The sequence below is a fragment of the Marmota marmota genome, unplaced genomic scaffold (genome assembly GCF_001458135.2).
Source record: "Marmota marmota marmota unplaced genomic scaffold, marMar, whole genome shotgun sequence".
NCBI classification, from domain to species: Eukaryota; Metazoa; Chordata; class Mammalia; order Rodentia; family Sciuridae; genus Marmota; species Marmota marmota.
Window position 1 is genome coordinate 4000919 of NW_026000077.1, and position 23609 is coordinate 4024527.

Sequence of the window (23609 nt, forward strand, 5' to 3'; positions counted from 1 at the left end):
AGCAAGTGGGGACTCAGGAATGTACTTGGAAATGTTTCCAATTTATTTTTATTGCAAAGCAATACCTAATGAAAGTGTGGGGAAGGACCCAGGAGCCTGCAATCAATCAATCATGGTCTTTCATTTTCTGATGTCCTCTTTTAATTCTTTTTTCTTACATAAGCTATTTTCTGTGATTGTAACTGTAATGTTTAGACTCAGCGTGCATCTTCAATCCTGTATCCTGCTTTGTGAATTTGTCATTCATCATAAAAGTCTCCATTCTTTATCATTATCACTTTGTACAGATATGTGATATTTCTTTGGTTAGATGAACCATGAGTTTCCTTACTGATTCCTTTGTTTGGGCGGGGGGGGGGTGTCATTTAGATTGTTTTTAGCTTTTTAGTATTAGAGACAGGGAATAATTATTCTTCTTTAAGAATTAGCTCTTTAAGGTAAATTTTTAAGTGTTTGGATTCTTGAATTTAAGAGATAGAATTTGTTTTTAAATTGACATTTGGAAATTATGACCCAAAAGCTACTTCCCTAAGTATTGTTTATTTATTCAACTAACTGGCAGTGGGGGGCTGGGCATTCTGTCTAGCATTGGTGTGAGAAGTCACTTCCTACAGCTAAAGCCAGTGAGGGTGAGGCTGTGCTCAGGAAATGGACCACTGCCCTGGCTCTCCCACCACCCATCTTCCTGCTGCTGGGATGGGATTTGGCTCAATTGACACCCATCCTAGGCACCTGGGAAGAGGTGACTATTGTCCGCTATCCTTCAGCCCAGTTAAGATTGGCTTTGAAGATTGATCCCTCTTTCTTTCCTCTTTCCCAGAATTTGTTCCTGGTGAAGAGAAGCTCCTCCTCTGGTTCCCAGACCCCTTGAGGCTTTAGGAACCAGTAGGTGAAATTATCTGCCTTGAAGGAGAAACAGCGCCTGCTCCTTCATCAAGAGGAAGCTGTTCATTGCTATGGATACCGAATCCACATATTCTGGATATTCATACTATTCAAGCCATTCAAAAAAATCTCACAGACAAGGGTATGTAAGCTGTCAATTGTTCCACTTTTCTGTTTGGGGAAAACTGCAGGCTGCTGGAGCTTTCTAGACTCAGTTTTCAAACCGCTTGCTTGCAGGGCTGTTCATGTTGGAGGTTCAGTCCTCCGGTGCATGAGAAGCTGAACACGGTTGACATGTGTTGGGAGTCGCTATACCACCAATTTACATTTTATAGCCACCATTACTGTTGATGACCTAAATTTCTCACAATTGGTTTTAAATTAAAGTTTCCCCGGCAGTGGGAATGTTCTTCATTTCTAGGTACTTCTAGATGTCAGTTTTACCAATAATGCAAATGAAAAGTTTAAAAACTTGTGCTGATCTGTGGGTGTCACCCCAGGCTGCTGACTCATTGTCCATGATGCCTTGCCATGAGGCTCACACGCAAACCCGCGTGATTGGCCAGGCCCCTTATTTCTCTTTGACTAATCTTCCAAGTAAAGCCTGGGTTTTGAAAGCACTGTCCGGGGTGATGGGGCCAGTTTCTCCCTCCTCTACAATGTGATGGCAGGTCTGCACTGGTATTCACAGGGCCTGCGTGTTACTGACCCACAGAGTACTTGCTGAGTGGAAGACGAGTGAATGATGGAAGAAATAAATTAATACATAGGGGGTGCTGTGCTGGTTGAGAGTAGAGCTGATGAAATTGCAGTGCTGCCATTTATCCTGTTCTCCTGATTTGTGATATGGGTACAGCGATCCCCTCCTTACAGCATTCTAAGAAGATTAAACAAGATTTAATCTTAATTTATGTAAAGCATTTAAACTAGCACTGTAGTTGGAGGTTGCTAACCAGTCCCTTGTCATGGCACCACGGTGTTAAGGTACCCACTGATCCCAGCCCAAGAGCCCACCATGGCCACAGTTCTGCACTAGCGTGGGAATGGTGGCTCCTGGTGTTTGTTTCCCTTGCTGAGCTCTCCACACAAGCAACTGTTGCAGAGTGAGCTTTTGTTTTGTGCATCTCAAATTTGCTAATTTATTTATGAGCCTGGGTGGATCTACACACACAGAAAGAGATCTGTGAGCATATTCTCCAAGCTGCCAAGAGTAGCCGTTCCCAGGGAAGGGGGTCAGCCACAGATGGTGACTGATGGGACCTTCAATTATACTGTCTTTTTGTAGTTGTTCAATTTTTTTATAAGTGTGTCTTTTGTGATTAAAAAAATTGAATAAGAAAGTACAAAGGAAAGGTTTTCAAAGATTATTTGATGATATGGGAAAAATGTCACGAGACCGTGTTATTAAAAAAATGGGATTCAAAACATTGTGTCTTATATAGTTCTATCTACACATAATAAGATCAGTATTAATCAAGCCTGTCTCTGAGTATAGGATTATGGGTGGCTAACTTTCTTTTTAAACTTTCATTAATTTCTGAGTTTTTATACATGGCTCTTATAGTCATACATATTTGACCCTTTGCACTGGAGCCCAGGTTGGCCTTTCCAATCAGAAAAGAAAGCAGAAGTGCTCAAGTATGGCTGCTGCAGGGCTGGGGCTAGGGAGCCTGCAGTCACATGCCAGAGCCCAGGTCCTGAGAGAGCTAGAAACCTCAGGTGATAAAAATCCAATCACAAATTTCCACCAGCGGGTGAACTTACTAGATTAGTTATGACACACCAGAAGCAGCTGTTTTGAAATATCAACTCTGGACCTAAGTGGGAAAAGCCACTCCCTCATCAACATTCTGGGCTCTCCTCTTTCACGCCACAGTGATGGAAGTAGGAATTTGGGGTGCTTTTGAAACTTGGGGATGAATACGGGTGACAGCTCGCAGGATTGGAACCAGCTCTGGCCCCTTTTGTCTACACTGTATTCTGACTTCCACGCTTTGGGACCCTTTGCTGCTCTCTGCCTCTCGGAGGCCCCAGAAATTGATAGCCCAGTTCAGTTGTGGGAACTTCCAGGAACTATAACTTTGCATTAAAACAACACAGAGAACTCTCAGTGCCTTCTTGAACCTATGTGGAAAGTACTTGGCAAATGTTAATACAAGCCGAGGCTTCTGATCAATTACTCAAGGAATTGTACTGAATGCTGCTCCGAGAGGACCTCTAAGTGGAGCAATGTGAGCACAAGGGGTTTGGAGGTGCATTTCATGGTTCTTTACAAAACACCATTATCCTTGGGGGTGAATTGTCTGACTGTAGGCAAAGCCGGGTACAGAAACTGGAGGGGAGTTGTGATCTACAGATAATGTGTGCTATGGAGTGCTTTGCTAGGGCATAAAGAATGTTAAGCAGTAATTGTACCTTCCACAGGCATGAGAGCAGGCCTGAGACACAGCCAAGGACATCTATTTTGTCCCAGGAGATTCCCTGGGCAGGTTACTCTCCTCCGTGCCCTGTCAGGTGTTTGAATGGAAGAGCAAGAAAGGGGAGGGCCTTGTCGATTTGGTAATTTTAGTACGATTTCAACTCAGGAATAATAAAGTGCGCCAAAAATGGTATGCTTGATGACATCATGATCATCTTGGAGAGCTGACAGGTGACTCTTGTAGCAAAGAGGCTGTTGGCCTGGTTTGGTGATGCCTGTGGTCTCCAGAGATCGTCCAGTTAACTTCAGCCCACCTTACCTAACCCGGGGGTTCAGAGCGTAAGTTTCCTAATTTAAACACAGCAGCTGCCAATAATATGAACAGCCACTTTGGGAGTCCCTTCTGGCTCCTCCCATGGTCACAGCCGTCCTAGGAGGGTGGGAGGTGGTAGCCCATGTTACAGATGATGAAACCAAGGCTCTGGGACAGCGTTGTTGCCTGAAGTTACAAGGTTTGTAGAAGCACCCTACAGATTTGAGGCTCATGATCCTTCAGAAAGGAAATGCCACTTTTGCAAGGGAAGTGAAGGGCAGCTGGTGTGACTGATGTATTAAAGTGCATCATCCAAAAGAGGGCTGCCTGGACAGTGGAGAAAATGGTACTTTTGTTCTGAGGCCACTTCAGTTCCAGTTTGCCCAGTGCTCAGCCCTCCTACCCCAGGCAGGGCCCAGAGGAAGCAGCCAGCCAGACCCAGCAGTCAGTAGAGAGAGGACAGGTAGTGGGTGGTGGTGGAGAAGGAAAGGGAGGAGTAACCGGTAGGGCTGGCTTTCCCCAAATAGAAATAGACAAACAACAGAAACAAGAGTAAATAATCTTCCCAGGAAATTCCGAGTGTAAGTGGAAACAGTATGGGAATTAGAGGATTCTGGCTACATACTGAGGGGGTTGGTTACAGCAGCCCCCAAGAGCTCAGCTCCAGAATTGGCCTCAATAGATGCAATACACAAAGGTGCAGACATTTGTAGGTGCCTCCTACACACTGCTGCTTGTTCTTCCCACCATCTAATGCACGTGTACACACACATACACACACAAATATACTTATCTTTGCTTATATGGGCAGAGGGTGTGTGGGGATAGATTTAGAGATGAAGATATGAAGATTCCCTTAGATGATACAGCTGCTCATCAAAGGCACATAGGTGATCCAACCAATTAGGCCAAGTTGGAAAAGTCTATCCTAAGTATGTATTTATTTGTAACACCTCATTCATTGGTTTGGTAAACTGTTTACTCCTCTGATCTCCTATTGCCATGCTCATAGACACGTGGACCCATTGTCTCCATGAATGGGGAATACTTTCCCAGAGGAAACTTGGAAGCCTTGGAGTGACAGCATCGAGAGCATTTGGGCCCCTGCTGCCAGGAGGTGGCCACTTGCAGTTCTGCAGACTGGAAAGCACTGGATGGATGGCAATATTTTTGTTGGAAGTCGCTCTTAAATCCTACCCTGACTTAGTACCTGGAACAGTCATGCAGGAGTAGTGATTTCTGTGAAAGCTGTATGGTGGGTTGTGTGCTTCCTTCATAACAAGACCAATACAAAGAGCCGACCCCCAGCACAATGTTGGTGCACTGATAGGACCTGCTCTGTGTTCCCCTCAATCGACCTATGTGTTATCAGCTTTGTGTCACTGTGACCAGAATACCTAACAAGAACAACTTAAAGGGGCAGAGATTATTTTGGCTCCTGGTTTCAGAGATTTAGTCCATGGTGGGCCAACTCCACTGCTCTGGGCCCAAGGTGAGGCAGAATATCATGGCAGAAGGATATGGTGAGGGAAGCTGTTTAGGGCAGGGTGGCTGGGAAGCAGAGAGAGAGAGAGAGAGAGAGAGAGAGAGAGAGAGAAAAGCCAGGAAGGGGCCACAGAGAAGGTGCACCCCTCCAGGGCATGCCCCTAGTGACCCACCTCCTCCAGCCATGCCCCACCTGCCACATTAAACCATTAGTCCATTCAAACTAGGATGGACTGATTGGGTTACGGCTCTCGCAACCCAATCATTTCACCTCTGGCTCTTCTTGCCTTAACACAGGAGCTTTGTAGGAAGCACTTCATGTCCAAACCATAACATCCTGCGTGGAAAGTTCTTGGCTCTGGGCAGCCTTCATTCCTGGTTGCACACTGTCCTTCACCTACTTTGCACTATTTTAATAAGGAAGCACTGTGCGTTGTGTCATGGTGCAGCTGAGCATAGGCTCGTGGCTCCCATTATGTAGCCCCTGTGTGTGCAAGGCATACTCTGTCACTCCAGTAGCCCCCTGCCCAGGGCCAGTTGGGTTGGAGAATCTTGGGGGAAATTTCTTAGACTGCCTACATCCTGCACACCTGAGAAGCTGGTGGAAAATATGGATTCCTATCATATCCCTTCCAGATAAATCCCTTGATGGTGGAGCCTGCCAATCTACCTATATCTGCACCCCAAGTGGATTCTCTGTACACTGGTGTTTGAGAGGCACTGGTTTCTGGCTCTGGAGGATGGAAAACTCCCCTCAAGTTATCAGATTAAGGGTTCTTATCTGGTTTTCCTCAGATGTTACCAGGGTAGTTGTTAGACAGTCGTTCCCTGTCTGGGTCCTCTTGGTTTCTGTAGGAGCCAGGCTGGGTGGGTTGGGGGTTGGGAGAGAGCAGAGAGTCTGTTTCCAGCCCTGGGCGGTTCCCCCACCTGCCCTCTGCCCTGCTAGTGTGCAGGATCCAGGAATTGGCACTCAGTGAAAGATTTTGATTTCCAGTGGAATTTGTGCTGTCACAGGATTTGACCCATGGGACTTGTGAATAGAGAGATGGGTTAGGGAAGCATGTGACTTGGCTGACGGCCGCGGCAATGATAAATGTGGCAGCAGTAAGAGTAAGAAGGGAATATGTCTGGCTGCAGGTACGACCTACCAAAGAGACAGTTCTGGCCCTTGTCTGACGACTCATTCTGAAAACTGGCCATGCATGGGCGAATCTCTCCCACATTGTTTATTGCTTCTCACACGGAGTACCTTTTTAAATGATCCTATTAGACAACAGAGAGTGTGGGGCACACAACTTTGTGCTATCTAAGGTCACAGTGCAATCAGGACTCCTAGTAGTATCTTTAAGGCGTAATTCATAGCTCTTGTAGCTTTGACATATGTGAGGGTATGAGGGTGAGCATCGGGAATTTTATGCTGTAAAATCTTCCAAATTGTTTTTCAAAACACTGTAGCATCGTGGGTTTGAATAGAGATAGTGGCAACAGACCTGGATTTGGATACTACTCTGCCACTTCCTACACCTTTGGGAAGTCACTTAAATTCCATGGACCTCAGCTTTCTCATCTGTAAAATGGGAACAGTAATACTGGTCTCAGAGGATTATAGCTAGGATTGAGTGAAACTATCAAGCACATAGTGAAGTGCTTTGAAATTGGAATGGGGACAAAGACGATTGACGTTGTGTTGTAATATCTTTGGGTGAACAAATTCGCCACTTATATGACTTTTTTCCTAGTTGCCTGGTTGAAATAAAGAGTTAACCAGAATCTGTCTATTCCTAGTTCTATTCTAGGGATAGAACTGTTTTTATTGAAAGATCCTCTGCAGCCATGGGTGCCTCTTGGTTCTTAGAAAGAATTATCCAATGCTTATGATAAGGTACAAGTTTGACATGAAACCTGCACATGGCAGTTTTTGCTTTTTGGGTTTTTGTTGTTGTTGTTTTGCTAAATGGTGGGTTAGTAGAAGATCTGTGTGGAAAGGAAGGGAGTTTGATGATGTGTTGATGGTTCTGTTTACATCTCTTTCTCCAAGGTAACAAACTCTGCTTCACAAAGTCAAGAAACCATTCTTGGTCTTTAATAATAGTAGTGATGTTATTATAACAGTAAGCCACAATGGCTACTATGTACTGGGCATATGTACATTATCTATTTTTATTGTTCCCCATTTCCTACATGAGGAGATGGAGGTTTTAGAGGTTGTGCAAGGTCGCACATCTGGTAGGGACAGATCAAGATTGGACTCTTTGCACAACCTTTATGTGCAATGCTTTCCCTGTCTTGGGAATGAGGGCAAGTGGTCATAGGAAGGAGGACTGATGTCAAGTGGCCTACGGGGACAAGAGGCTAAGGGAACTTATTGACTATTGACCACTGAGGGGCTGGGTCGCTCCTGGATTCACCATTGGCAGCTGGAGGCTAGAGTGCTACTTTCCATAGGTGGTTATTGACCAGATTGTGACCTCTGGGCTTGGCCACAGTGATTGATTGATTTGTAACTTCAATATTAACCCCCACAGTGGGGTGCCCTTTCAGTCAGCATGGGAGACCACCCAGAAAAGTTCATCTGGGTTGAAAGTATGCCGCAGTCTGCTCTCCTTAGGAGGCCTGAACACACACACACACACACACACACTCCTGGGTGTCATTTGTCCTAGCTTTGTTTGTTTCTGCGGGTGTCTTTGAGTTCACCTAGAACCTATGGGAATGACTTTTAGTTTGGAATTCGTAAGAATTAGGAGAAAATGATTCTCTGTCCTGGTTTAGAGTTTCCTTTCTTCTCTTGTCCAAAAGTATAGGGTGACAATGTGTCCCAGATTTTTTGGGGGGTAGAACAAAGCTTAGATATTCTACAGTGATGGCCCAATAAAATCCTAGAAAATTAACTTGGGCAAATTATAACCAAGTCAAGTGAGTAATTATTACCATAAAATGTGCCTCCATTTCAGGAATTGAAAAATTTGAGGCTCTGGAAAATTAAGACCACTGTTGATAGAGGAGGAGTGACAGTCTTTGTGTCAGGTCTTGGAATGGCAGAAAGAAAATACTAAGTAGGGAATAAAGGACACTTTACTCTTTGCAGGGGGTGGGGATGGGTGGGTATTGGTGCTGTGTGTGTATACGATTTTCCTAAATTCAAAATGAAACATATAATGCATTTTGATGAACCAGAGAGTTAATTACTGTGACATGAAATGTGCTCACTGTTATCATTTTTTGTCCCCCAGGGAGAGAACTAGAGAGAGACACAAATCACCCCGAAATAAAGATGGCAGAGGGTCAGAAAAATCTGTCACCATTCAGGCTCCCACCGGAGAGCCCCTGTTGGCAAACGATTCTACTCGGACCGAGGAAGTTCAGGTAAGGCTCACAGGTGGTCTGTAAGTATACTGCTGCCCCTTGACCACGTCTCTTTTCTGTAAATGTTTTCCTAAGTCCTGTTGCAATAGGTTCTCTTGGGTTTTTAACCTTTATTTTTCTAGCATGTTAATTAGTTTATCTATGTCCTCTGGTTTCTTGTTGGTCTAAGGACAGCCTGTCCCGCCATTGGATAGCTTGGGGATTCTCCTGAAGTGTGACTGGTTGGCCTGCGTTGAATGGTGTTGGACAGAAGCCAGGACTGCTGACGACGGGGCAGGGAAGGGAAAAGTTCCAGGCTGGAGTCTCCGGAGACTCCTTCCAAAATGGAACAGTATTAGGGAAGGAATCTCCGTCTCCAACAAGGCTAAGTAGTGTTGGGAAGATGAGGAAAGAAGTTAGGACAGCTCAGATGTACTCCTGGACATGTGAAATAAACCAGGGGCTGGACACTCAGGCCTGGTAGGGAAACAGGATGAATGAGGTACCACCTGGATCAAAGAGAAGGGACAGGTATATATCAAGCAAGCTTTGGGTGGTAATGGCCTCTGTGATCCCTCAGCATGAAGACCTTGGGATGGAGAGAAGGATCTATGACGAACTGGAGAAGTTGTTTCCTCTTCTAAGGGACAGCGGCTCTCTCAGCTCCAGAGACTTCCTGCTGCTTGGAAATGCAAGGACTAAGTGCTGATGGGTGTTGCAGTGTTTAAGAAAAGTCAGGGGGCTGGGGTTATGGCTCAGTGGTAGAGCGCTCACCCACCAGGTGCGAGGCCCTGGGTTCGATCCTCAGCACCACATAAAAAAATAAATAAAATAAAAAGTATTGTGTTCAACTACTTCTAAAAACTAAATATTAAAAAGGAAAGAAAAGAAAAGAAAAGAAAAGAAAAGCCAGGCATTAGGGTGATTAGGAAATCACCCAATTTTGAAATATGGTCAGTTTATTTCTTTATTGAAGATATCACTTGGGTTCTTCTCTGGGCCCCTGCCTGGCAGCCTGTTGACTTAAATCAACATCTGAGCTAGACTCAGAAGCATGCTTGCACAACCGCTGCACCTCCTGAAACACATGCGTGTCCAGCCTTGCCCCACACAAACAAAGCCAAGTGTGCACACACAGCTGTAAAGATAGAGGGCTGAAGATAAGCCTGTATCTGAATACAACTGTAGGTGCACAGAGATGGGCGCTTATAGTCACATCCACGGACAGAACTGGCAGTTCCTCAGAGCACACATGGTGCTCTGGGATCCCAAAATGCAGGCGTGGGTTGAATGTGGGGTTTGTTCAGTGATGAGCAAATGCCTTTAGAACTGTTGCACTGCTTGCCTTGGCTCTGAGAGGATGGGTGGTTGGGTGGATGGATGGATGGATGAATGGACAGATGAACAGATGGACCAATGGGGCCAGTCCTAGGACTGGACCTTCATTAAGTGCTTTAGGACTCAGCTTTCTCCTGGAAGTGGATGCTAAATGCCATGAAGACATTTCTTTGTTTGTAGCTTCTCTACGCCGTGTACTCACTGGGAAGCTGTTGATGTTTACTGCAGGGTGATGTGGTGGGGAAAGCATTCAGAGGTTGTATACCTCAATAGCTGTATTACCTTGGGCAATCAAGTGGAGTGGGCCTCTGCTGGCCTCATTGAAAATCTGGAGGATTGGATTAGAGGAGTTCATTCCTTTTTGTTCTAAAAACCTCAGGCTTTGGAGAAACATTTGTACATGTACATTTTGTTTTAGGCACAGATGTGCACAAATTCTTAAACTGGACAAGAGATTTAGTAACTCTTTGGCAAAAAAAAAAAAAAAATGAACAGCTACATCAGAGCAATGTGGTTGGCAAGAAAATGATCACAAGGTACTAATAATTACTTCAGCATTGATTTGCAACTTTTTCCTAGCCCTGATACAAATCTGGAAGCCAGTGTTTGTCTTTATGAAGAGGGTTACAAAGTAAATTGTTTCCTATAGACTGTGAACTCACCTGTTATTAAGCAAAATTTGTTTGTCTTTGAATTTGTATCTTTCTCCCTGGCTGATGTATTTTTTAAAAAAAATTGACCTAAATTTAAACACAGAGAAATAAAGCAGATCTTAAACATTTCAGTGAGTCTTCATAGATGAATTCACCTCTACAACCCACACTCTTCACCACAGATTCTCCCAGGCCTTTCCTGGTCAATCCCTATCCCCATCTCCACCTCTCCAAGGCAACCACTGTTTTGATTTCTATCTCTGTTGGATGAGTTTTGTCTGTTTTAGAATTTAATGTAATTGGAATCATATGATTTTTTTTCCTCACTCAGCATGATTTTTGACATTTATCCATGGTTTGATATGTTTCAACAGTTCATTCTTTTTCATTTTTTGCAGAGTAGTATTCTATTGTATGAATTTACTGCAATTCTTTTTTATCTGTTCTCCTGGTGGGTGGACATTGGAGTTGCACCACTTTGGCTGTTCACAAACAAAGCATTTAAGAACATTCTTGTACAAATCTTCTGGGGACATATGTTCTAATTAATTGGGGGTAAAGCTTAGGCATAGACTTGCTGGATCACCTAGTTAAGGGTGTATTCAGATTTCTGTGAAACTGCCAGGCCAGTTCTCCAAAAGTGTTTTATCAACTTAACACGTCCACCAGTGATGTCTAAGAGTCCTGGGTGCTTCTGGTTATTCGTAGGAATGGCCTTTATATACTTCTTGGCCTTTATATACTTCTCATTTTCCAAGATGAAGGTCTTTTGTTCATCGGTTAGGACCTTTACCACCACTGTCACCTCTAAACCTAGCCTGTCCATTTCATAAGTCATGGGTCATTTTGTTTTGTTTTTTAATCATGACTAGATTTGGAGTTATTTGATTATGAGAGATCTGTATACCTGAGTAGATTTCTTTAAGTTGATGTCCTCATTTTACCCATCTTGCTGCTGTGACTCAGTGTGTGTGTGTGTGTGTGTGTGTGTATGTGAGAGAGAGAGAGAGAGAGAGAGAGAGAGAGAGAGAGAGAGAGATAAATCATATGCACAAATCTCTGAGGCAAAACTTCTTTGGACTTCATAGCTTTTTGGTCCCTTCTTGCTTTATTGTGCTTTGGAATGAAGTCACAGCTGCTAGGGAAATAGCAGGCGTGTTTGAGACCCTAACAACAGGATCTTGTTAAATGAATAGACTAATTACTCCAGCTAGCAACTACCTAGAAGTTTAAAAAAGAGAGAGAGAGAAAGCAAGAGAGTAAAACTACAGGACAATAATGCTGGTTATTTGTATGCTCTAGGTGTTTAGTTTGCCCCGAACATGTGTTTTGGAAAGAATTTCTGAGCTGTCCTGGCATAAATAGATTCTTGAATTTGCTTAGTTTGGTCAGTGAAAACTGCTGTCAGCAAGTGCTTTATATTGCTACTTCCTGAGAGGGTCTTATGACATCATACAGAGCTTTTTTTTTTTTTTTTTTTTTTTAAAATGCATGTACCAGCCACAGGTGAGCTTGGATTTCTATAGTGATGTAAGTTCCCTTTCTGTGCCACAGAGCTATTGCTCCACAGAGCTATTGGAGTGTGTGGTAATGTTCCCCACTTCCAGAATTTGGACTTTGTAAGCTTTTAGAGGTCCCCATGCATTAGGAGGAAAACACAGGGGGCTTCTTCTGTAAGTGATCTCTCACAAGGTTAATCCAACAGCTGGGTCTGTATTGCAGGGCAAATAGCCCCAGGCCCAGAGCTTCTTGAGACTTGTCAAAGGCCAGGGATGGTAATCAGAGTTATGCTAATGAATCACCCAAACAATACAAAGATTTAATTATGTTTTTCTCTGTTTGGAAAGGTAAATACAAGCCAGCAGAGCTAGGGAAGCTAAGGCTGAGGATCACAGATTCAAAGCCCTCCTCCCCAACTTAGAGAGGCCCTAAACGATTTAGCAAGACCCTCTCTCAAAATACAAAATTAAAAGGGCTGGGGAATGTGGCTTAAGTGCCCCTGGGTTCAATCCCTGGTATCAAATAAATAAATAAATAAATGGTATAAAAATTTTTTAAAAAAAGATAAATACATGATACATATTGAAGATTTCAGTGAAAATTGTTAAGGTTTAAAATTCTTCTATTGTATGTTTATTCAGTTCCCATTTTCTAGAAAGCCCAGCATGTAGAGTTGGGTAAATGGGGTGCATTCTCCACATACACTGTGTCTTCTGGTGGCTTTTACAAATGACCTGCTTCTTTGGGCTCATCATCCTCATTGTCGCCTCTCCCATCAGGATGACAACTGGGGAGAGACCACCACAGCCATCACGGGCACCTCGGAGCACAGCATATCCCAAGAGGACATTGCCAGGATCAGCAAGGACATGGAGGACAGCGTGGGGCTGGATTGTAAACGTTACCTGGGCCTCACCATCGCCTCGTTTCTGGGACTCCTAGTTTTCCTCACCCCCATTGCCTTCATCCTGTTACCCCCGATCCTGTGGAGGGATGAGCTGGAACCTTGTGGCACAATCTGCGAGGGACTCTTTATCTCCGTGTCATTCAAACTCCTCATTCTGCTCATCGGAACCTGGGCCCTTTTCTTCCGCAAGCAGAAAGCCGACGTGCCACGGGTGTTTGTGTTCCGAGCCCTGTTATTGGTCCTCATCTTCCTTTTTGTGGTTTCCTATTGGCTTTTTTATGGAGTCCGTATTTTGGACTCTCGGGACCGAAACTACCAGGGCATTGTGCAATACGCGGTCTCCCTCGTGGATGCCCTCCTCTTCATCCATTACCTGGCCATCGTCCTCTTGGAGCTGCGGCAGCTGCAGCCCATGTTCACGCTGCAGGTGGTCCGCTCCACTGATGGAGAGTCCCGGTTCTACAGCTTGGGACACCTGAGGTAAGGACAGGGGGCGTTCAGGAGGCAGAAAGGCCAACTGGTATCCCTGGAAGATAGCTGGTCGTCAGTATGACAGATGCACGTGCCAGGACCAACCAGGGCTGGATTCCTTTCTGGTTTGGGGGAGGAGCTGTGTGCATGAACCTGTGTATAGGTAGTGGGGGTGTCTATGTGCATCGGTTAGCTGGACTTTTGGATGGGGCCAGCCAAGTCAGGTTTTGTTTTAGTTGACTTTTTCACTGCTGCAACTAAAAGATCCAACCGGAATAATTTTAAAGGAGTAAGTTTATTGGGGAGGTGCGAGGCTCACGGTTTCAGAGGTCTCAGTCCATACACAGCTGGCTCCATCCCTTGAGACTCAAGGTGAGGCAGACATCATGGCGGAAGAGGGTGGTGGAGGGAAGCAGCTACACGATGATCCGGAAGCAGAGGGAGACTCCATTCCCCCCAATCAGCCATTTCATCCAGCCATACACCACTTGCCTCCAGTTACCATTCAGTTAATTTCTATTAGGGGATTAATTCACTGATTGGTTTAAGGTTCTCGTAACCCACTCATTTCCCCTCTGAATGTTCTTTCATTGTCTCACACATGAACTTCTTTGGGGAGGTCTCACATCCAAACCCTATCAGGTTTTGTCAGGACTATTCTCAAAACTTGTGGACAGCTTTCTAAAGTGGTGCAGAAAGGGTGTACCTAGTGATGACTGCCTGCCTTGACCATGAAATTGTCTTCTGGGCAGTGCATAAAGTGACTATTAATTCCATTTTGCCCCAAATGGTTCATCTGGTTTACTGTGGTATTCCAGTGGAATTATTAATCATTCCTCCCTCCTTTTTTTTTTTTTTTCTCTCAGAGATATCCTGGTTTGGGCAGTAAATTATACGGTCACACTACTGATCCTCCAATAAAGAATCAAATACAGGTTAAAGACTCCCAGATGTGTACGGGTTGAGTGTTTTGAAAATACGTTCATGAGAAAAAGTTAGAAATCAACTGGGGTGTCATAGTTTAAGCCTCTGCATAAAAATCCCATTATTTCGGGTTAGCTACAAGAGTGAGAATCATCATTTATTTTATGGATAAATAAAGGTAAGCACATCATATGAATTACATATTTAGTCTTCACAGAACCTGTGATACAGGTAGTGTCAATCCCATGGTTGCAGATAAACTGAGGTTTAGGAAACTTAAGTAATTTGTACAAAATAATATGACTAGTCTTGTTTAGAATTCACTCAGATGTCATGGCTGAGTTCATGTCCCATTGTGGCATCTCTCATTTGGTGTTAGGAGCTTATTTTCCCTCCACAATGAACTCTCTAAGGCAGGACCTGGTTCTTCTGGGGTCTTCAGTGCTCAGCATGGAGCATGGCACATGCTCAGATGGTCCCTGGGATGTCTGACTTCAAGCTTCTCACTCCCCAGGCCCTTCTGACTCCTGGACAGAATGTGCTGATGCGTGTGATCTGCAGTAGTGAAGCTGGCCAAGTGGCCAAGGTCGGCAAGGGCATCTTGGTGAGAAACAGAACAATTGGCTTTGTTTTGGCTAGAGTTTTGGCTAGAGCCCAGGCGGGTGGCTCAGCCCCTGTTTGGAGTCAGGTCACACTTAAGCCATTGAGTTGGCAGTCACCTCTTTCATTCCTTTGGTTCTGCTCCTACCACACGGAGGACTGGGTGACTTAGAGTTCAAGGTTACTTGCCACCCTAATTGATCCTCAGAGGGAACTGGTGTCTGATTCACATGCTCTGCACACCACATATGGTGTTTTGAGGGTTTTGAAGATGCCTGTGTGGCTCTGAAGGCAAATAAGTCACTGCTATATATTAATCTCAGTTTTCTTTCCATTTTGGAAAATGACCCGAAGATTTGTTTTAAGTACTTCTGTGTGCAGAGCCCAGAACTTGGAACTCCAGAGACACCTGGGTGACTGCCTGCTTTGTATCAGGACTCTGGGATTTGCAGTCACTTGGAGAGAGACCAGTAATACTGCTCTGTGGCAGATAGTTGATGAAATAGGCCTATAGACAGGTGACGGGGACAATGGATAGGAGATCTCAGACAGTGGCAGTGACCAAGACCAGCAGGGAACAGTATGTCCCAGGACAGGATTTAGAGAAGTTAAGGCAAATGGAGAGACATCCAGCTGTGGGCAAGTGGAGAGAGGTAGTATTTGGAACTGCATGTGAATGTGAGCAGCCAGCGCACTGGCCAGGAGTGGGACCTACCAGGGTTCGGGTTTTTGGCCTTCATTCCTCCTTGGTGCCAATCTTATCTGTGATAGGAAGAGTGATACCTTTCTCACACCTAGGGTACTTTGTCTGACTTCCCCTCCATCAGCTCTCACTCCCTGTAAGTCTGGTCAATCTGATCTGCACTCCACATCTGAGTAGAATCGAGGGGAACAAATCAAACAGCCCCCCCAAATGCCATAACCAGTGGCAGTCCTGGCATCTCACCACACAGCTGTACTGGTCAGAACGAGGAGGAGAAGCCACAGCAGGGCTTTGCTGCAGGGCCCGCAGGCTTACGGCAAACCTCAGTCTGCTCTCACTGTGACCAACTACTGCCTGTCTTTACTTTCTAAAGCAAAGCCAATCACCCCAGCTCCCCAGGGAGACTTAGGCGTTGGCTAATGTCCAGCAGCTGAGGTGGGGAGAACGTTTGAATGGTTCTCGGTATCTTCTTTTCGGCCCCTCTTCCTCTTCCTGCCCTGTGTCCAGCCCCCTTTGTCCTTCCTGTGGAGACCCTGAATTATGAGGTGGAAAAATTGGCTGGGGAAGGAGAGATGTCTTTCCTCCCAGTTAGAGCCCTCAGCGGGGCTGGATGACCTGTGACAGGCAGTCTGCAAGGGCTGGAGCAGAGTTGGCATTTCTCCTGGCACTGTGTGGGCCTGGTCACCCGCCGATCCTTGGGCTAAATCCGATCCAAACCCAGCAGTGGCTGAAAGAGTCACTGGGCTGGAAATATAACTTCTAAGCCTTTTTGTAAAGTATAGAGACAGGAGGAAAGGCACATGGGAACGCACAAAAGCCAGCCTCAGACATCAGAATAGCAGGTCTTCATCAGACCTGACCAGAATGACAGGCCGTCCCATTTTCCCTTTATGCAAAGCCTTCGCTGCACCAGCGACCTACTGGGCTTAGGTGCAGAGTGATGGGGAGTGCTTTTTTCCTGTTTTCAAAGATGGTTTCATTGAATGCACTGAGCTATTTTTGAAAGTTGTCAAAAGAATGCCTACTCTTTAGTTGGTTTTTTTTTTTTTTTTTTTTTTTAAGGAAAATAGGCTTCTTGTTAGTTCTCATAAAAAGCACTTGCTGTGGCCCAGCTTGTTGGCAAGAATAGAATTTGGGGCTTATTTGAAAACTTTTTTTTTAAAATGCAAAAGGTTATTGTTATAGGACAGATAATGCTGCAAATAGATCAAGAGACTTCCTAACCTTCCCCCGGTGCCTTAGAAGTTACAGGAGCTTTTCATACCTTTGGTCTTAATTTACCCCACCTCAGGAGTCAGAGCAAGTTGGGTATAGTGTCTCCCTATTGCAGTTGAGAAGCTGATCTCCAGGTTAAGAGACCTGCTCAAGGTCACAAGGAGCCAGCACCTTGCTGTGCATCACACCCCCCGAACTTTCTAGAGCACTCTAAGCTCTTGGCGTCGTTGGTTCGCAATTCTCCACACACATCCCACAGGTCTTGCACCACTCTCCCATGGTTTGCTAACTTTTCTGCCGTTTCAAGAGGGACAAGTGAATTTCGATCTGACTGTATTTGAAGAGAAACCCAGATGAATAGAGAAAAGAGACTGAAAATGATGTGTGATTATTCTAATTAAGAATTTCTAAGTTTTGAAATCTTTCAAGGAAAGTACTGTGAACATTGGAATGCTGACACTGGTGTCATTGCTTGAACTCGAGGTGAAGAAACAGAGACAAAGAAAACCTCAACAGTGACTGATCACATGGTTCTGATCTGCCAGGACGCTTCTCCACTCATAACATGCAACTCGATCTTCACAACAATCCCGAGGGGAAGGCACTGTTATCCTCATTTTTAATGAGGAAACTGAGGCATGGAGAGTTAAGCAAATTCGTAATGGAGGAGCCAGATTTTGAGCCCTTGGTGATCTGGCTGCAGAATGATCTTAAGCGCTCACCATTCTGCCTCTGAATGGAGGCTCATCTTCATGCCACAGCATGTGAGCAAGCTCTGGTAGCACTGTTGGTGAGCATCTGGTAGCACTGTTGGAGTGTTACCGTGTCCCAAGCTGGGTACTAGCTATTGTACACATTTTCTTTTTTCATTCAACTTTTAGCTTCAGGGCTGGAGTGGACGGAATGAAGAGGATAGTCAGGGCATTTTTTTTTTAAATAGTTGTAGGTGGACAGCATGCCTTTATTTTATTTGTTTTTAATTTTAGGTGGTGCTAAGGATTGAACCCAGTGCCTCCCATGGGCCAGGCAAGCATTGTGCCACTGAGCGACAGCCCCAGCCCTGGCCAGACCTTTTTGCAGTCTCTGCTTCACATGTCTCAGGAAGACATCTTACCCTTTGCTATATAACAACTACTTCACAATGTAATAGTTTAAACCAACCACCATTTTATTATTTCTCGTGTTCTGCAATGTGGATTGGGCTCAGCCAGGAGGCTCTTCTGCTGGTGGTCCCTGTGTAGTTGAGTCAGCTGGGCCGGGCTTCTTTTCCTATCCTGTATTCTGAGGGGCTTCCCTCTCCATATAGCCTGTCTTTGTTGTTTCTACATTAGGATATTCACACTTCTTAAAGGGCAGCTCAGGGTTCCCACTAGCATAACTCAGAAGCTTCCAGGCCCCTTAAGTCTGAGGCCTAGAATTGGCTGTGTTTTACTGCTATTACATTCTCTTGGTTAGAGCAAGCCCCAGCCTACCCCAGATTTTAGGATTGATAACTACACAGGTGGAGACTAAATCTAGGAAGCCTGCTTCAATGTAGCAGACACCCACCACCTTGGACTGCCATTCCCCCTCTATTTATTCTTTGTTTGCATATAATTCTAACAGACTTAATGATTGGATTCTATGCCTTAGAAATGCCAGAAGTAACATGGAGGGAGTAGAATCTGCTTTCATAGACACCAATGAAAAGGGATTACCAATAGTGATCAGCAAGAAGAGGCAGAGAATCCACAGAAGTAGACACAATGTGCTGTACTCTGGGGAACCCCTATTCACGGTGACCTACTCTTTAGGGTTTTCATATTGCTAAGTTTCATTGTAACTAATTTAGCCAGGAGATGTTAACTGTTTGTTGTTATTGGTTTTTAGGGGAGTTGCTGGGGATAGAACCCAGGGCCTTGCACATGCTAAGCAAGCATTCTACCACCGAGCTACATTCCCAGCCCCAATAAATGCTCCGTTCATCGAGACCAAGAGTATCTCATAAATCGGTCCCTTGAACATGAACCTCTTTATCAAAGCTCTAGTAACTAGTCCTGGAACCTTCTGCGCTTTGGACTGATTCTTGGAGTGCTTTCAAACTGTGGAAGTTTCTGATTATGCATGATTGTTTTATTACTCTGTATAAAGAGACTGTTGTGGACTAAATATGTCCCCCACCCCCAAATTTATATGAGCTCTAACCTCCAATGTAGCTGTATTTGGAGATGGGGTCCTCTAAGGGCGTATATGAGATTAAATGAGGTCATAGAATGAGAACCTGATTTGATAGATTAGTGTCCTTGTGTCAAAGAGACACCAGAGAGCTTGCTCTATTTCCATATACCACCGCTCCCCCCAAACACACACACAAAAGAAAAGGCCACGTGAGGTCATAGAAAGAAGGTGGCCATCTGAAAGCCAGGAAGGGAGTTCTCACCAGGAGCCAAATGGCTTGACCTTGATGTTGGCCTTCTAGCCCTCAAAACTGTGAGAAAATAAATTTCTGTGGTGTAAACCACCCCATCTTGTATATTTTGTTAGGACAGCTCAGGCTAAAACAGGAATATTTGAACACCAGTGGTTTTTGACCCTGGAGCCCCCAAAATCAGTGCAGCTCAGCCCTGATGATACAGCGCCTCTTGTTCTTTCTCCGGCTCGTATCCACATCCTCCCAGCTTGAGTGGGGGGCCTTGCTTCTCAGGCTTGCACTTTGGTTTTCTAGTTAAAAACGAAGAAGGGCAGGTCTCCCAGGGAAGTTAAAGTTACTGCAGTAATTCCAGGACATTCCAGCTCCCCGTGAAATCTTATGTTTATGATTCTATGTGGAGTAGTATCCAAGCGGGCGATCACAGGGTTGATCAGACCTGACCGCCACACTGGGCCAGGCCCCTCCCTCCTGTGTTGGGACTGGCACCAACAGTCAGGGAGGGATCTCAGAGGCCCCAGAGCCATTGGCTGTGACAGCAGGGAGTGTTTTAAAATGACCATCAGAGGTTCTGGCTCATGTTACTGTGAACATGGTTTCATATACAATGTTACTTTTAGAAATGTGGGGTTTTTTTTTTTTTTGGTTTTTTTTTTTTACTTTTGTAACTACTTTTCAATAAGGATAAATTCAGCAGTCAGCAATCATTGCCTCCACTCCCTAAAAAAAATAAATAAATAAATAAAAGCAGAAGGATAAAAAATGAATGCAAACTTAAAGATGCAGTGTGAAGGTTTCTGCTCAGACTCTTTGGCTGGGGGGAGGAGGGTTTGAAAGGCGGGAACGGAGCTGCCGTTTGTGGTCTGTGCTGTGGTGCCTGTTTGAAAGTGGCTTTAATGAGTGTGTAAGATGCCGGACACTGAAGCCCTGTGTTTATACAGCTGCCTCCTGGCAGCAGTGGCCACAGCTGGATGGTTTGTCACACTCCTGGCGTCTGCTCCCTGCGGCACACTGAGGCCCAGAGGACTCACCTCCATGGAGCACGGCTGCCCTTGGAGGGGAAGCTGGTGTAGATGGCCCTCCTAGGGGCAGAAGGTCATGTCCCTGAACCAGGGCTGCTCTTTCCCCTCAAGGACTCTCTCCAAAGGCTTGGCCCATACTCTACACACTGATCTGCAGATCTGTGGGTATGATGAGATATGTGCATGGTGGGGTGCTGACACTCAGGAAGGCTGATGGCCTGGGGCCGCCTTGCCCTGTCCTGCGAAGCCACCACCCAGCTCTGCTCTGGTTCTGGCCTGACCCTGTGTCTGTGAGCTGAGATCCAGCTCACAGGCTGGTGGCCCTCCGACTCCGGGCCTTTCACCTGTGTCCCTGCAGTCTTCCAGGGGCCAGAGGTGCTAACGTAGAGGAAGGTGAGGTAAGGAAGTAAGGATCTGGGAGGTGCTCTTAGTCCATATCTAGATGGACTTGTTAGAGCACCCTCCGCAGACGCTTGTCTTTGATCCTTGGATCTCTGCTGTTTATCTTGGTGTAATTCAGCTCTGTAATTTAAGACACTGAGAAAGCTGAGTTCCCATCCCAGGCAGGAGGCGTGGCCCAGACTGGACCAGGCAGGGAGGTGACAATGTGGTGGGGTCTGTGCTGAGGCCTGCAAACCAGCCTGCCAAGCAGACCAAGGCACAGCCAAGCCTGCCACCTAGGGGGATGTGTCTCCTAGGTACTAAGTGGGACAGGGCTCTGTCATCTCTGTTCTGTGGGAAGATATAACTAGAGCTGTTCAGGAGGAGGCTGTCTGCTCAACAGGGCTGTCCCCTCACTCAGAGCCCATGGTAGGATCGTGACAGCTTTGTGTTGTTTCACTCCTGAGACCCACAGAAGCAGGTCTTGATGTCACAGACTGCTCCTACTGTGGAGAGAGTGGTTGCCTCTGCACGTGCTTTGGGCGTTATTTTAGTAGTATTAAAGTGGGTGTTTCCCAAGGCTATACCATATCATTAGAAAGTTAAAATGGGGGAAAATAAAGAACATCAAGAAGTGCCGTGGGTGTCCTCCAGCCTGCACTTGGAGGCCATTCCATGATGACTAAGTCCTGTTGATTCTGTGCCCTTCAAGCTCTGGGATGAGATCTCTCAGGCTTCCACTCCCCTTGCTCGTCATTCGGAGTGGATGCCCTGCAAGGCTTGTCCACAGCCTCATATTCAAAGCAGAGACCTGCACACTTTCCAGCTTGCAGTGATCAGTTCAAAGAACCTGGGAAGCCAACAAGCCGGGGCACTTATAAATCCAGGTAACCAGGGTAGGGGACTTCCTGCAGGCCTTGACTGCAGGACAGAGCCATTAATGTGCACCCTTTCTCAGGATAGTCATTGTGCCTGCTGTCTCAAGATCTTAATCAGTGTGTCCTGCTGGATGTGTCCTGACAGAGTCCCAGAAAACTTAACCTTTCTCCCAGGTCAGTAAATGAGCCAATTGCAGTTGGTCCCCTCAGGTTCTAAGGTGATCGTTGCCTGTTATCTGTGTGAGACTGGGGTATGCCAACTTCCCAGATGCAACTGCAAGACGAACATTTTAATTAAAAGGCAGAGGGTCGGGAGACATAAACACTCATGTGTCTGGTTGTCAGTACAGACAGCAGCGTTCAGGGGCTAATTATATTTGCTTCTCTGGGACTTGCAGGAACATTGCTGCAAGGGGTCCCAACTGACTGTCCGTTTTACTTCAGGTCTGGGGAGCAGTGAAGCCCCCCCCCACACACACACACAGGTAGACTCGGCTCTCATAGACTTTTCTGGGGGAGAAGTGGCAGTTAGGTAAACATAGTCACCTGCTCACACTCCGTCCCACTGTCTCGTGCCTCATCCTTTTTCACCTTTGCGTTTGTGCAGAGCCTCAGTTGGCAGTGACTTAGCCCCGCCTTGCCCTCTCCTGCTCCCATTCCTTTTCCCCTAAATATACATGTGTTGGCTTCTTAGGGCTCCCGTAATATATGACCACAAATGGGTCCCTAAAAGCAGTTTCCTCTCTCAGTTTCTCAGAAATGTGAGACCTAGGTGTTGGCCAGTCCACGATCCCTGGGAGGGTTCTCAGGAAGAATCCTGGCCGGCTTCTTCCCAGCTCCTGGTGGCGGCTGACAACCCTTGCATTGCTGACCTGCAGCTGCTTCACTGCAGTCTCTGCCTCCTCCATCCCTCTGTGTCCCCTGGTCCTCTAACCACACCAGTGTGACCCTACTTTAACAACATCTGTAAGGACTCTGTTGCCAAACAAGGTCACATTCTAAGGCTCGGGGTGGATATAGATTTCATGAGCCACTTCCAATGGGATGGGTTTCTCAAAGCTGTCCTTTGAGTGGATGCTGACCCCACTGCTCCCATTTTTGTAGATATTCAAGCTGTTTAACCCTGTATCTGCTTGCACCGCTTCCTCTGCCTGGAATTTGCCTTATAGCCTGTATTCCACACGGTAGGATCATCATTCATCTTTTCAGACTTAACTGAGAAACTCTACCCTCCCTCCTTCATGGACGTCAGCTAACCCCCCCACACGTCCTGCCACTGCCTCTGAATCTCTTGATTGTACTTGCTGCTTGGGTGGTTGTCACCACTGATTGGAGTGGAAACCTTTTTGAAGGTCTGACTCACATCCGTATCTCTGCACTTGGGACCTAGCAGGTGCTCATAATTCATAATTGCTTGGGATGGAGCAGGAGAGGCTGGTTATTAGGGTTTCTCTGAGTGTCAGCATCCTTCGTCGGCTCACAGGGTAATGACTACGTACTCTAAAAGGAAGTCTTTCCAGATTTTACTGTGTGATGAGAAAACTGTTCGGTGCTTTTCCTGTCAGCACCTACCTAGGTAATCAGAATCATGGCCTGGCATTGATGTGGAGCCTTAGCGTGCAAGATGGGTCTTCACATTTTCCACACGTGAAGAGAGCTATTTTTAATAGAGTTAAGGGGATCCAGTTAATGTTTAAGAAGTGGTTACAACTTGAAAGGGGCTTTTTCCAGGGCCACTTGGCTATGTCCTCTCTTCTCCTCCCTGCTCTGTAAGAAGTGAGGACTTGAGCCTGGATGAACTCCAAAGCTCAGGGCTAATTTCTGACTTTAATAATGTGCACTAGTTTGATTGCAGAAGCCACATTAAAGTCCAGGGAAAAGTGAACAAATAGGATGTAGTTCACAGGAACCCTGTGGGTGTGGGCGTGTCTGTGTGTGAGTCTACTCACACTGGTCTAGGCCTCAGTGCCTTTATATGCAAAATAAAGAGGTTAAAAGGAGATGGTTTATGGGGCTGGGGCTGGGGCTCAGTGGTAGAGCACTTGCCTAGCATGTGTGAGGCACTGTGTTCAATTCTCAGCATTGCATATAAATAAAGGTTCATTGACAACTAAAATATATATATATAAATATATATATATATATATTTATATATATATATAT

The 23609-nt window shown here is 45.6% G+C and overlaps 1 protein-coding gene across 5 annotated transcripts in view; it reads left to right on the forward strand.

Moving 5' to 3' along the window:
• Positions 1-23609, forward strand: part of Vangl1 (VANGL planar cell polarity protein 1) — a 52881-nt gene that overhangs the window by 8155 nt on the left and 21117 nt on the right. For all 5 annotated transcript variants that reach the window (XM_015502223.2, XM_015502224.2, XM_048814557.1 and 2 more), the window contains exons 2-4: positions 821-1027; positions 8336-8468; positions 12718-13325. In XM_015502223.2, coding sequence (XP_015357709.1) covers positions 957-1027; positions 8336-8468; positions 12718-13325 — 812 coding nt within the window. In that variant the 5' untranslated portion in view covers positions 821-956. The remainder of the gene's footprint in view (positions 1-820; positions 1028-8335; positions 8469-12717; positions 13326-23609) is intronic.